This window comes from Oryzias melastigma, linkage group LG13 (genome assembly GCF_002922805.2).
Source record: "Oryzias melastigma strain HK-1 linkage group LG13, ASM292280v2, whole genome shotgun sequence".
Lineage (NCBI taxonomy): Eukaryota > Metazoa > Chordata > Actinopteri > Beloniformes > Adrianichthyidae > Oryzias > Oryzias melastigma.
In genome coordinates, this window is record NC_050524.1 from 6,689,424 (window position 1) to 6,702,892 (window position 13,469).

At 35.9% G+C, this 13,469-nt stretch overlaps 1 protein-coding gene and 1 long non-coding RNA gene across 5 annotated transcripts in view; one reads left to right on the forward strand and one right to left on the reverse strand.

Annotated features, from left to right (window-relative positions):
* Nucleotides 1–3,188: 3,188 nt before the first annotated feature.
* LOC112149074 (rho GTPase-activating protein 42) overlaps nucleotides 3,189–13,469 on the forward strand; it is a 110,993-nt gene continuing 100,712 nt past the window's right edge. For 2 of the 4 annotated variants that reach the window (XM_024276528.2, XM_024276529.2), the window contains exon 1: nucleotides 3,191–3,596. In XM_024276528.2, the coding sequence (XP_024132296.1) occupies nucleotides 3,443–3,596 (154 nt within the window). In that variant the 5' untranslated portion in view covers nucleotides 3,191–3,442. Of the gene's footprint in view, nucleotides 3,597–13,469 lie in introns of all 4 variants that reach the window. The other 2 variants (XM_024276527.2, XM_024276526.2) reach the window with 2 other exon arrangements.
* Nucleotides 3,592–8,632, reverse strand: LOC112149077. Its single transcript, XR_002919737.2, has 4 exons — nucleotides 8,463–8,632; nucleotides 7,117–7,187; nucleotides 5,939–6,018; nucleotides 3,592–4,116 (listed from the first exon to the last, which is right to left on the reverse strand). It is a non-coding gene; the product is annotated as an uncharacterized LOC112149077 (long non-coding RNA).

Here is a 13,469-nt window from a genome sequence, read left to right on the forward strand (position 1 = left end):
TTTTTCACTCTGCTTAGTGATAAAGCCTCTTCCCCGGCCCCTTGATGCCGCCAAGCACAGTAAGTGCAAAGAGTAATCCAGCAGACTTAGCACCAACACTGATATAGCATCTGCTTTCTATGCGGCAGCATTTGTAGTGTGACATTTTTTTTTCGTTGCAATCCTCCCTGACGCACGAAGAGAATGTGACAAATTCCCGACTTCAATTAGACTCCAGTTTAATTTTCTTCGTTTACATAGGTATTAAGTCAAATCCCCTCATCTCACTTGCCTGCTAATTCCACTATGAAGAAATGTTGCTTGTCATTTCAGCACCGAACTTCAGAGAATAAGCCTAATGAAATTGTATAAATAAGATCAGGCCTTAAAAATGAGCTATTATAAGAAATATTTAAATAAAGTCATGTATAAACAATTACATAAAGTGCCTAATTGTTTACTTTGTTAATTCGGTTGTTTTACATTGAAAACAAATTAAGTTCTGATTTGCACATCCATTTTACACATTCAGACTCCTTTTCTCTGCATTTGATCTTTTCGTGGGCTGAACACGACATAATCCGTCTCAGTGGAGGAGCAAGTGCCTTGCCCATGGGCACTTTGGCTGCTGTGGAATGAGTGAAGAACTCATCTTAGCCTCAAGGCTGCATGTTCTGCCTGAAGGACATGTGTCCTACTAGATTTTCTTGAGGGTTTTAGACAAAAAGACACAGCAGGAACTTCCAACCAGCATACTTATAGTATAAATTATGACAATATTTTTATCACGCACAACAAATTTAAATCTAAGCCATTTTTAATATCTTGAAAGTATTATAACCCACCTTTTTAAAATGAAAAAATGTAACCCTAAAAAGTTCTAAAGCAGAAAAACTGTGCAAAACTCATAATTAGCCTAAAAAAGCTTGAAAAATGTCAATCAACCTGTCAACTTTATCTATAAAGCCATTAAAAAAAACACAAAATTCTTTAAAAAAAAAAGAGACATATGTGGCAATTTGCCACCCACTTACACTCATTAGCACATGAATGAAAAACAAAAGGCCAACTTTAATTTGTAGGTAAAAGCAGAATAAAATTAGACTTTCGGAGGAGGAACAAAACAAAAGACGAACCAAGGACAGAAAAAGCTTGGAAAATTGTAGCTGTGTAAAACACAAATACACTGAAAGAGTTGAAAAGCAGATGCCAAGAACAATTTTGATAGTTGTATGAATTAAGTTTCAAGTAGACACAATTTAAAAAGCATACACATTAATTTTTAAACTGTGATCAAGTAAAAGTATACAGGCACTGATTTTTTTCCACTTTTTAAAACTTTGACACATTCACAGCAAAAATGTGCATTTACGGCTTTACTTGATATAAAGATGTTTTAAAGATCACAAGGGCAATTAAAAAAAAGCAAAACAAACAATAAATGATAAAAAAAAATGGCATTCAATTTTGTAAAGCAATACCAAAAAGCCCAAACGACAGAAAAACATTTCAGAAAACAAAACTACCAGATGACAAAATGAAATGTTGGAAAAATGAAATGCAACAAGAAACCAGAAAAGGGAGGTATTGTGGCACATTTCTGATTGGATGATGATGTATGGCTTTAATTCAACTTTTAGCTAAAATAATATAATCAGTAATGTCCCATAGTACCTACTTTTCCGGTCTCTTATTGCGTTTCGTGTTTTTGCATTTCATTTTGATTTCTGGAAATTACTTTTGCTTTCTGAAGTTTATTTTCTTTTTTGCGAAAACCAAAAAGGAACTATGGGACATCACATGAAGCAATACTGGATATCATCATCCAATCAATGATTGTCCCATAAATGTTTTTTTACGTTTTGGTTTCTGGTATTTTGTTTTGTTTTCTAAAACATAATGCTGTTATATATATATATATATATTAAATTGTGAACTTTAAATTGTTTGAGTGATTTGTTAATGTGATTTGCACTGACGACAACATTTTCTGCCCAGAGTACTTATACTTCACAATGTGAATAAAAAAGTAGAAGTGTTAACATATGGTAAGCAAACAAAACATAACTCATCATACAGGGAAAAACACAGTTCCACTGAATAAAATGCTTAAGGAGTTTACATATTTTTATGTAATATTATAGTATTCTAAAATAAAATAAAAATAGGAGAAAATGTTGTTGCTCTGGATTAATGTTCATAAAATTCAGTTCAGATAAGTAATAAATTAAGTGTTTTTTTATGGTTTCTCACTAAAATAAGTCAATTTTTTTAAGTCTGTCACAATTGATTTTTAATTTCCTATTTATAAATCATCCCAACTGGTTCCAAAGCTCAAAACACTGATTTAATTATTCTTTATTGGTATTTATTTAAGCAAAAAGTAGTCTATGTAAGTGTACGACAAGTAGTCTATACTAAAAGCGAGGCAGAATACATGAAGTTCACTTTTTACACGCTAATTATTGTAAACTTAAAGTGTTCCAATTTAGTATGACAAAGTATATTCTGTTAGAATATTTCCTACACAGTAGTATAATTGCTGTATTTGTATGTATGCTCGAGAATACCTAATAAAATAATTTCCAAGTGTACTACCTATTTATTCTTCAAATTTAGTTTGAAGACGTAATAAATTAACAGTTTTTTCTATGTTTTGATGATTAAAACAAACAAAAATGATAAGTATTTCATGACGCTATTAAGTCTATTTAAGTGTACCAACTAGTCTATCCTAAAAGTTTTATACTTAAGTTATACTTAAAGTTATATATATATATTATTATTATTATCCATCTATTGTAAAATTAAAATGTTTCAAATCACAGTATTCCATTACTTCCTACAGTACGCGGACATGGTATTCTTAGTATAGTCAAGTATGCTCAATAAAATAAACTTTAAGAGTAGCCTACTACTTTTTGCTAAGGGTTCAATTTGAAGTAAATTCCCACCTATAGAAAAGGTGAAGTACTGGTTCAGGAGTTATTAAACACGCTTCAGTTATATTAGTATTTGAACATTTGGCCATACTGGATTTGGGAATATTTCCTTTTCAGAAAATAAAATTTCACTTGTGTGTTTAAAAAGGTTTAATTAAAAAAAAATCTTTAATTGTGATGGTTAACTTTAAGAATTGTGCATTTCTTCGACCGAAAAAACACATTTATTGAAGGAGCAATGACCGCGCGGGGTGAAAACAGCAGCGCGCGCGGGACAGAGGTGAACAGTTCAGGTGCTGAATATATCCAGCAGTAACCAGCAGGAGTCACGCGCCCACAAGTTGGGAGGGAAAAGTTGAAGTCAAAAAGCTCCAAAAAGAGCAAAGCGGAAGTGAGGACCGGAGCGGCGGTAGGAAGAAAGTCTGGCAGAAGTTCACGGCGGAGCTCCGGGATGAAACGGTGAAACTTTTTAACAAAACTTGTTGCCTTTTGAGCTTAAAAAAAGCGACTATTGAGGGACAATGGGACTCCCTACTTTGGAGTTCAGCGACTCTTTCCTGGACAGCCCGGACTTCAGAGAGCGGCTGAAATGTCACGAATTTGAGCTGGAAAGGACCAATAAGTTCATCAAGGAGCTCATCAAGGACGGGAATCTGCTCATCACCGCGCTCAAGAGTGAGTACTGCTTCTGTGGTGCGTTCACGTACCGGTGACTCCAATCACTGATGCTGCTGCTGAGGGGAGCTTTAATCCAAAGCATAAATAATGAATTACGCGGAGGTGGTTGCAATTCCAGGACATCTGTTTGTCTTTGTTTCCTCCCCCCTGCCTGCACTATACATGTTCAGGGGCTTATCTTACAGATCCTAAAGTAAAGACCAGAGCCAGAACCCAGAGATGTATGGATTTACTCAGCTGGTATCTGCAGTCACAAGGCCAGAGTCAGACATATGGACATCATTACAGCTCGGATTGTTGTTGCTCCAATTCATTAATGACAGATGCTTTCATCCTCCCGAGGTCACCCATCAGAGGAAGAGAAAACAGACTTTTCAACGGTTGCGTGAACCCTGGGAATGGCGGCTCCATCACCTGGTCATGGGTCGTTGTCCCCCTCTAATTCCGGGTTCATCCTCAAAATTCCAGCATGCAGATTAAACTTCCCGTGCAGCTGCAGGGAACAGAGCGATGTCTCCTAATGTCAGAAGCGGCCAGAGATTAGAAATATAGACCTAATAAATATGGAAAACAGCTGCATTGGGGTAGAATGGGAAGGGCACAGCAGTGCTTTGACATGCACAACCCATCACTCAGCTCCATATTCATTTTTTCCCCCCCACAGTTTAACCTGACGGGGTATAACACAGCCTTATCTGTAAGAAGTCATCACTCTTTTTTTCCCACTTGCACAGTTATCCTCACTTTAACCAAAAAAATCCATGTTTTTATTTGATGCTTTCCCACAAATTATGAGCATTTCAAATTCTGAAGATACATTCAAAGCAAAAAAATACATTACATTTTTTGTTAAAAAATGTTGAAATTACAGTCATCAAGCAGCAATTTTCTTATTTTTTTGAGCAGAGGCTTTTGAATTTTTCTCCCATCTGTCATTTTTTTGCTGCTGACTTCTCCACGGTTGCGCTCCTTTCGTCAAATTCCTCACTAATGGTTTTTTTCTACAGATAACAGAAAGTTTAGCTGTTTTCTTTCCCCAGCCACAAATTGTACACTGATAAACATCTTTTGAAGTGTAAATTGGGCACATGTTGAACATGACGTTTCACAGCAGAACATGGGAACACCTTAAATAACATAAAACACAGTTGAGCTACAGTTTCTCTAACTTTAGGCCTGCACAATAAATCAAACATTTGTCGTCATGGCGATATCAGCCTGTATTGCAAAAGATGGCAATAAATGATTACCTTAAATGTTTACACAAAGGGTCTGCAACCTTCGACACTTAAAGAGCAATTCGGGTCAATTTCTCACTGATCTCAACCCAAGAGGAGCCACAAAATCTTACTTAACCCTTTAGAAAAACAAAACTCTATTTTTTATTTCTATTATTGTTACTATTATGAGAAATTTAAATAAATAGTCATTTTTTTATACGGCCTAATTTGGTCATAAAGATTTGAAACCCAACTGAAAGAATTTGAAAAATTTAAACTCAGAAAAATGTGTTAAGGTAAAAAAAAGAGTGAAACTTTCTGCAACTCTAATATAAACTTACATTTTCAGCTTCAAATTTCTGTTTCTAAGTTTCAAAATTGAAAATTTCAGTTTCAAAATTTTGAACTCTTACTTTCGGCTTTTAATCTGAAAATTTCAGGTTTAAAACTTTTGGTCCTGTTCCGGTGTGTGTGTGGGGGCGGGGCTAACACGAAGGACCAATCAAAATCAATGAGGGTAGTAAACTCAGCTCTGGTGCATTTACTGATTCTGGTAACTTGGAAAACTACAGTCAGAAAATGTCTGTTCTATGGAGGCAAGCAAAAATTTCCAGGAAAAGCGTTGTAAAAAATTGCATTTTGGCAATCAAAAACCGTGTCCTTTACGCACATTTCCAAAGTAGCAGGTAAATAACCCTACGTTGTGTTGCCCCAAGACCGGCATAAAAAGCGGTGTTTTTTTAGGCCCTACCAAAACACTCTTCTAGTGCTGTTGTGTCACATACTAGTGTTGAAAGTGCTGTTACACTTGAATGAAGTGGCTAAGGCTATGAAATAGTTCCAGTTGTCTTTTGTGGCTCACTTGTTACCACATTTGCATTTTGTCTTTATTTATTCCAATCAAATTGTGTTTGTTCTAATTGGATAAATTTTTTCAGGGCCCGTGTAAACAGTTCAATTCTAATCCGATCTTTGATCGGATTAAAGGGCTCATACCATGATTTTTTTAAGACTATCGGAGTAAAATATATCCATACTTATGATCATATGTTACCTTTTGGATACAAAAGAACAAAGTATTTATGAAATATGAGTTATTTTTGTGAATTGTTTTCCTACCTGGAAGTAAGATGCCTCGATCTCTGAGACACCGCCTTTGGCTTCTTGTGTGTGCCGCCCATTTCATGACGTCATCGTGTCTGCGTTTCACCCACAAAAACAAATGTCCAAATTTTTGCTTAGATGGATGTGTATACTGTGTACCTGCTTTTAGTAGCCCAGGCCTTCAGACAGAATGTTGATGGCTACTGGGTTCATTTTGCAGTGAAATCGGTCAAGAAATGCAGACAACAACACCAGATAAACATTTCAGGATTTATTTAAATAATGACAACCTCGTTCTAATTAGCACTGGCTGTGAGCGTTTCTTTTCTCTTTGAAGCATCATCAATCTCCAAGTCAAAAATCGTTGTTGCTTTCATGCCAGTAATTTTCTTGGAGATGCGCACCTTTACGTCTTTGCTCAATAATCCATGTTCAAACCAGTTTTCGCTTTTTCCACCAGGAAATAGTCTGCTCCCTTTCTGCAGCTGTCTTTTCTGCTTGCACCATTCTCAGAAACGTTTAGGATCCGCCCCAACATGTCAATCAGATTCCTCACCAGAATGTTTTAAGGTGTATGTTTTCCCCCCTCCCCCGAGCCGTACGACTGTGCACGGCCCGGGAGAGGGGTTTCTCATTGGAGCCTGATCACTATAGAGACCGCTGTCTAAAGTAACGAACACCCGTTAGACCTGGTGGATATTGGAGACAGGACATGGTAATTTTCATTTAAAATAAAAGTGTTTAGCTGAGCACATATAAGGTTAATTCCACAGAGAATGTGTGTGTTTGTGTTAGCCTGGGGGTGGTGCTGGCAGTGCAGGCTATTCCTTTAAAGGTTTGTTCTCACTTGTCTATGTCACTTCATGAGAACCTGCTAGTTTTCATGGGTTGGAAGGGGCTGGTGCTCAGAGCGCAGGTTTTTAGAGGAATACTCAGAAACGCGTGAACAGATTAAAATATTGCTTTGGGGGTGTTTATAGTGAGAAATGAACATTATAATAGACTTAAATGCTCAGAAAGTTTATTTTGCATGGTATAGGCACTTTGAAGACATTTTCCACACTGCTACTGACTTAACAAAGAAGTTTGAGGTTGACTAAAAAAGGCTGGTTTTAAGCTGCACAGTTGTTGCCGTGTTAGTAAGATGTGATGTCACTGTAACCTGTCTTTTTGAGAGAGGATTTAACACTTACTTGTCAAACCTTTGAGATTCTTTTTAAGGCCAGATAAGAACTCTGGAGGAGGGATGCTTGACAGATCTGACCTGAAAGCAGAATAAATGTGCAGGAGCAGAGGATATTTCCAACTTGGCCACTTAGAGGGGCTTACAAGTAATTTTGTGGAAAGAGTTTCAAGAAACTGATCCTGGTTTCTGAGGCTGACCAGAAGAAGAAAAAGTCGAATTAATTTGGAATGTGTACAGCAATCTCCCAGACTAAATGTTCTTCAGGTGTTAATTATTGTGCTTTCAACTAAACTTAATTTCTGATTATGCTTGAGAGAATAAGTTTTCAAAACATACAAATGGCTACTTAAAATCCCTGATTGGCTCGTTTCCATCATGCAGATCTTTCCCCTGATTTGTCAACCTATTCCTATTTTATTAATATCTTGAGACAAGTAGCTATAGCAACAATGTGAAAAGAAACACTTCTAAATACACCAACCAACTTTGTTATTATATTTATAGACCTGTTCAATACTCGTCGACCACTCTAGCATTTTAAAGTCCCACTTCAATCATCTTTTGATCTATTGTAAGTGTTCCCAGTGGTCTTTTAGTTATGATTATGCTGTTTTTAGGTAAAATAATAATAATAAAAAACTGGACTTTACTAGGACATACTGTATTTTCTGCAGAGTAGAAGTACTTCATTAGAAATTATCCCAGCATTCCTTTGTTTACATGTTCTCCTGCAAGCTTTTTTACCTGACTTTAGCGGTGCATCAGACATGGGGAGTAATATCTGAGCTTTCCAACCATACAGTTTTGAGCCAGATGCTAGCTTGAACGAGGAAAACAAAAATGTACAAGGGTGTCCTCATCTGTAAGTTGGAATGGAGTCAAGCAGGGAGCTTGTGGCCGCCCATTGTAGTTTGTAAGTAGAAGCTACCTGCTTCTTCCTACAGTATTTTTTTAGTCTGCTCTTGATTCACCACACTTTCAATACGGAAACACTCGGAAATACTGAAACCGAGACACAGACTGATTAATAATATTCTTTAAGACTTTAACTTACCTCTAGTTTTCACTACTTAGAGTTTGTGTGTCTGTTTTTTAGTGTATTCTTTCGTGACGTATCTAAACATTATAATATAATCAAAACTGTTATTATTTATACTATGATTGTGTGTTACTCTAGCTGTTCTCTATGAGTTTTGATTGAGGACTTTGGATTTAAGTTCCTTTTTGAAATAGAGTAATGTGGACTTTCAGAGATGTAATGCTGCAGTATGGTATCTCCATGTGTCTCTGCAGTTCACTGCACTTGTTTCCTCAACATGGCTGACGAATAATCATATTGTTCCGTGATCTCACCCTGCCCTTGATGAGTCTTTGTCTATTGGTGCCATCTGCTCTCCCTTATTGCTTTGTTCCTTCTTTGCGTCTTCTGCGTGTCCCCTTCCAGATTTATGCTCTCTGTCTCGCTGTCTTCCTGGTTGCCATTATGGTGGGCTTCAGCATGATCGGTTCTCAAATGCGAGCACTGTGAGTTGGGTAGTTGCTTGGCAACAGTCCTGACTCTAGATGAAAGAGGTAATGGCCTGACATAGGAGCCCAGGAGAAGTCAAGAGATGGCACGTTTTTGAAAAGTCACGAGCTAGAGCTCAGAAAAGTGAGGAAAAGAAGGTCAAAAGAATTTTAGGAAACAGTTGCAAAAACAAACTAAGGGTTTTTTTCAAACTTGTTAAACAAAGAGTATCCAAGTAAACTCTCATGGGTCTCTTTCATCATGCAGTCGCTAGGTATTGAGATGTCTCTAGGGTACTTTTCACATAAAGAAAACAACATAAAAGTGGACTAAAACTCTCTAGAATTTGGTTTTAGATAAAAATCATGTTTACAAATCAAGACCATTAGTTTCAAGAATGCACTTTATGTGCATTAGCAGACAAACAGCAGGGTCAGTATGTCTGGAAGACCATCCACTCTGCTTTGACGTTAGCCTATCTAAGGACAAGTAGCACTTTATTTATCAGCAATGACTGAAGATTTGTCTGAAGAATTTGGATGGGGTGTCCCACACAGATTTGCCCATTTTTTGCATGCAGACAGTCCATTTGTAGCCATAAAGGTAGTTGTAATTAAGACTTTTTCTAATAAAATCATGAAGTAAACTTTAGGTCCCAAGTCCCCCTCTCTTACAGCTATTTTATTGACTGTATCGTTTCTCTGGACATCCTGCTCTATGCAGTTTGTTTCACTGGAAAAGTGCTCTTTAAGTGAGTATGGCAGCACTGCTAAGCAGACATGCCCTGCTGAATGTTTTATCAATGGCTCCGAGGACACTTAGTGTCATGGGCCTGAAGCGAAAGATTTTTTTTTTTACTAAATAAGACCTTAACTCACAAGATTGTACTAAACATTTAAGACAGCGGCGAGGGGTTTGAGCCCTTGATTGCTTTAGATTGGATTATTGATGGTGGAAAAGTGCATAGCTAAGGCTTCATTCTGTGCCTGTGTGCGTTCTTGTCTGAAATAATCTTTGAAAATTTATGTTAAAATAGAGTAATTGTGGTTGGCAAATGATTAATGACCACGTATTAGCTCTTACAGTAAATAACACTGAGACAGGCCATACTAACCAGGTTCCTATAAATATTTAAGGTGCTGATCCAAATTACAGTGTCATCATAAAAGCCTTTTCTTATTGCCTCTTGGAAATGTGTAAAAATGTTCCGACATAGCTTATACGACATGGTCTTATAAAGTGAAATAGAACTTTTATTGATTCCACAATGGATGCATTGATTTGTTACCATCACTCTGTAAAAAGTAATAAGTTGCTCTAAACAGTAAATTATGCAATTAAAAAAAGTGTCCAGTGTCAATATTCTTATCGTTAAAAATTATTGAATTTCACTCCTGCAGTTTGAGCTTTTGTATTTCTTTTAATTCTGCTTTTGTCTGTGTTCTCTCGCACTTTTTATTTAAAGTCTAATCAAGACAATCTTTGTGTGTTTCAAAACTTGATTCAATTATGATTCCTGCATGATCCCTGCAACTTTTATTCTGTAGTAACCCATCTAATTCTCAATTTAAAAGTAATAATTTCTCAGATTGAAACATTTTCTTTTCATTGGGGACATTCTGAATTGTTTGAAGTGTGTTTATGAGTTGGTTGGACATTAACTAAATTTAGCATAAATCCGAAAGTCCAATGAGTCCACAAAGAAAATTGATAGAAGGTAGATGTTAGGTTTTTACCTACGTAATAATTCTCAACTTCCACTATTCATCCTAAAGGTTTAATACTGCTTGAACTTTTTCAATACTGGTACGGAGTCCAATGTTTCATTTCACGTCTTTTTGAGACCAGTTTTTGTTTGTATTAATTTTGAGGGAACTGAACAAAAAAAAGACAGTTTTCTTCCTTTTAAATGAAGATTCCTTCAGTTTTGTTCTATTAATCTGTATTTTTAAAATATAAATGGTCTAAAAGTAAAGAACTGAAGTTTTCTGTATTTCTGAGTATGAAAGCAGCAGTTTCAAACCATCCACCCTTTGGAATCGCCTCATTTCTATTTGACATGTTTCCTCTAACAGGCGGTTCTGAAGCCCACATGTCAAAGAACCCGTGTCTGTTACAAAACCAAGCAGGTCACAAGGGAGGCAACGCAACAGCAGACAACAGGGTTCGTTTTCTTTGTCTGCTGGACCTCTTAGGATTTACACCTGAGAGAAGTTGTGAAGGAATAATTTCTTATTCCCTGAGGAAATTTATGGTAGACAGCAGTGGATGCAGTTTATTAATGCCAAACAGTGATTACCTGAAAATATTTGCGCACTAGGCCTGTCAACAATTAGTCTACAGTCTTACAGTGAATAAGTGACTATAAAAACTGTCGACCCTAGGTTGGTGGCGTCTTTTATTTTAACTTAAAAACTTGCGTAGCGATGTTCAATCACAGGTGTTCCGGACGCAGAAAAATACTATTTGTCTACAGTATGTGTTTGTTTACAGTTAGTTTCAAATATGTTGTTTACGCTAAGAAGTGTCTTCCTTTTTTTTTTTTTTTTTTTTGGTGTTCAAAAACACTTAATTTCAAAGCACTTTCCTTGAATCCTATTATTTTCAAGTGATCTTGAAGGCCTTTTGCTTTTGTTTACAAATAACTGTCACTGAATATTGACGCTAAGTTTATGCTTATATTTTAATAGTTTCTATTTGGGATGAATATTTGTACTGTTCTTGGCAACATGAAGTTTATTGTATGAAATCTCTTAACTTTGTGTTCTTCTAGAATCTAGACATTTCAATATCGGTATCTGCAAATATTGGTTATCGTATCGGCCAGAAAAAATGATATTGGCCCATTCCTAGTAGACTAATCAATTACTGAAATAATTATTAGTCACAGCCCTATTACGCACTGTTTCGTAGCTGGCATCTTGGGACAGTTAGAATGGTCTTAGGGAACAAAACTCAACGTAGAGCAGGATTTGCCCTGAAAGTGATTCTAAAATGTAGGAAATGATTTTAACTTATAATACATTTGACAAAATGTGTTTCTGTTGTGTTACAGTGTGAACATAGTTTTTAATGTACTGAAAGAACATGCAGGCTATAAATCTGTTTTAGTATTTGTTTTGTTTTTATATTCTATCTATATTTACTTGAGACCAGATATGAAAACAAAAAGATTAATAGTGATAATTACCAGGAGCAGATGTTTTATACCAAAATTCCATTCCACTCCAAAGCTTTATCTAAAGCTGTTTTGCATGTTTACATGAGTCATCACTAGTTTAACATAATATCTGGACTATTTATATTAATATTAAATCCTGGTACTTGGTTTTTTTTTTATTATTTGCACCAAAACCTAATGCATTTTGTTACTTCTTCTAGGTTATTTTTAGATACCCATGCTTTACAAATATTTGCTTCGGGTTTTGTTATTTATTGTAGCTGTTAAATTACCAATTTATAGAGAACCACTAATAATATTTACATTATGATACAATCTTTGGACGGCGAACTTTATTGCCATCATAATTTACTGAATATTACAGCCAACTTAGTGCACCCTGGCAGCCTGCCGTTTGTATTCTTGAATGTAAAAAATGGAAACTAGCCCAAGGCATTTCTCTGTTAGATGGTATATCAAAACTTCACTTAAAATTCACTCCAGTACTAAATGGAAAGTCAGCTCGTATAGCCAAATTTGGGCAGTGTTGAAGGAAAGTGTGGGTTTTATTTGTCTTCCCTTTGCAGTGATGATTGGTTTGGTCCTTAAACAGAAAGGCATGGCCTCCTACAAGGGGAGAGAAAGAATGCAGAAAGGGAAAAGTTAAAAAGACAAACACTAATTATATACAGTTTTTTGCACAAAGTACAACCACACTCTTTTTTTGTTGGACATTTCTTTTATTTGCGAAATTGTAAATGAGTGACTTGCAAAAGTAAAGATCGAAAAGTTCTGGACAGTGGTTTTTTTTGGTGGTTTGGATGCATTAATTTTATGTATTAATGCATGCAATTGATTATAATTGAGAAACGCAAATTTTTTCAAGTTTTGCTCATAAATATACACAAACTGTTGTAGAATTGTTTGATTGTCGTTCCGCCACTGACTGACAAAAGAAAAGGCATCTGGTATTTAGCCTTTTAGAATTTTACAACGGCGATTCATTTACATAATACTGGGGATGTAACAATTTGTTTTAACGGTTCAAGTTATATTGTAAATTTTGGTTACTAGGGCTGCCACAAAAGATTATTTTGATAGCTGACTAATCACTGATTATTTATTCCAATTAGTCGACTAATCGGGTCATGTGCAAAGTGCATATGAAGCACAAATCTTAACCATCATTAGCTTTAAAACTACCCAAAAATAAAAGACAATTAAGATGGTAGTTTATTATCCTTTTAATGAATCATGCAGCTTCTGTCCTTCATTTGTTTCGGGCTTTAAAACAAGATTATTTCAAATGAGGTCTACGTCTTAATCAAAGGAACTATTTTTCACTAAAGATACATTTTTGGTCTCACTGACTCAAATAAAAAAAAAGTGCTCACAACTTTGTTTAACTTTAATACACTCTGACTCATTATAATATAAAGTAACGACTAATCGACTATTAAATTAGTTGTAGACTATTTTAATAGTCGATTTGCTAGTCGACTAATCGTGGCAGCCCTTTTGGTTACTGAACCAATTCGTAGTTGAATTGGTTCATTTTGAACGATTCGATTCACAGACCTAAAATCAGTTCAGGACCGGGGGGAGGACTTACCATTCCCCAAAGGTAGGCGATGGCCTGGGGCCTTCAGTGTGTTGATGGACCCAAGCTGAACACTTTAAAAGAATGTCTTAA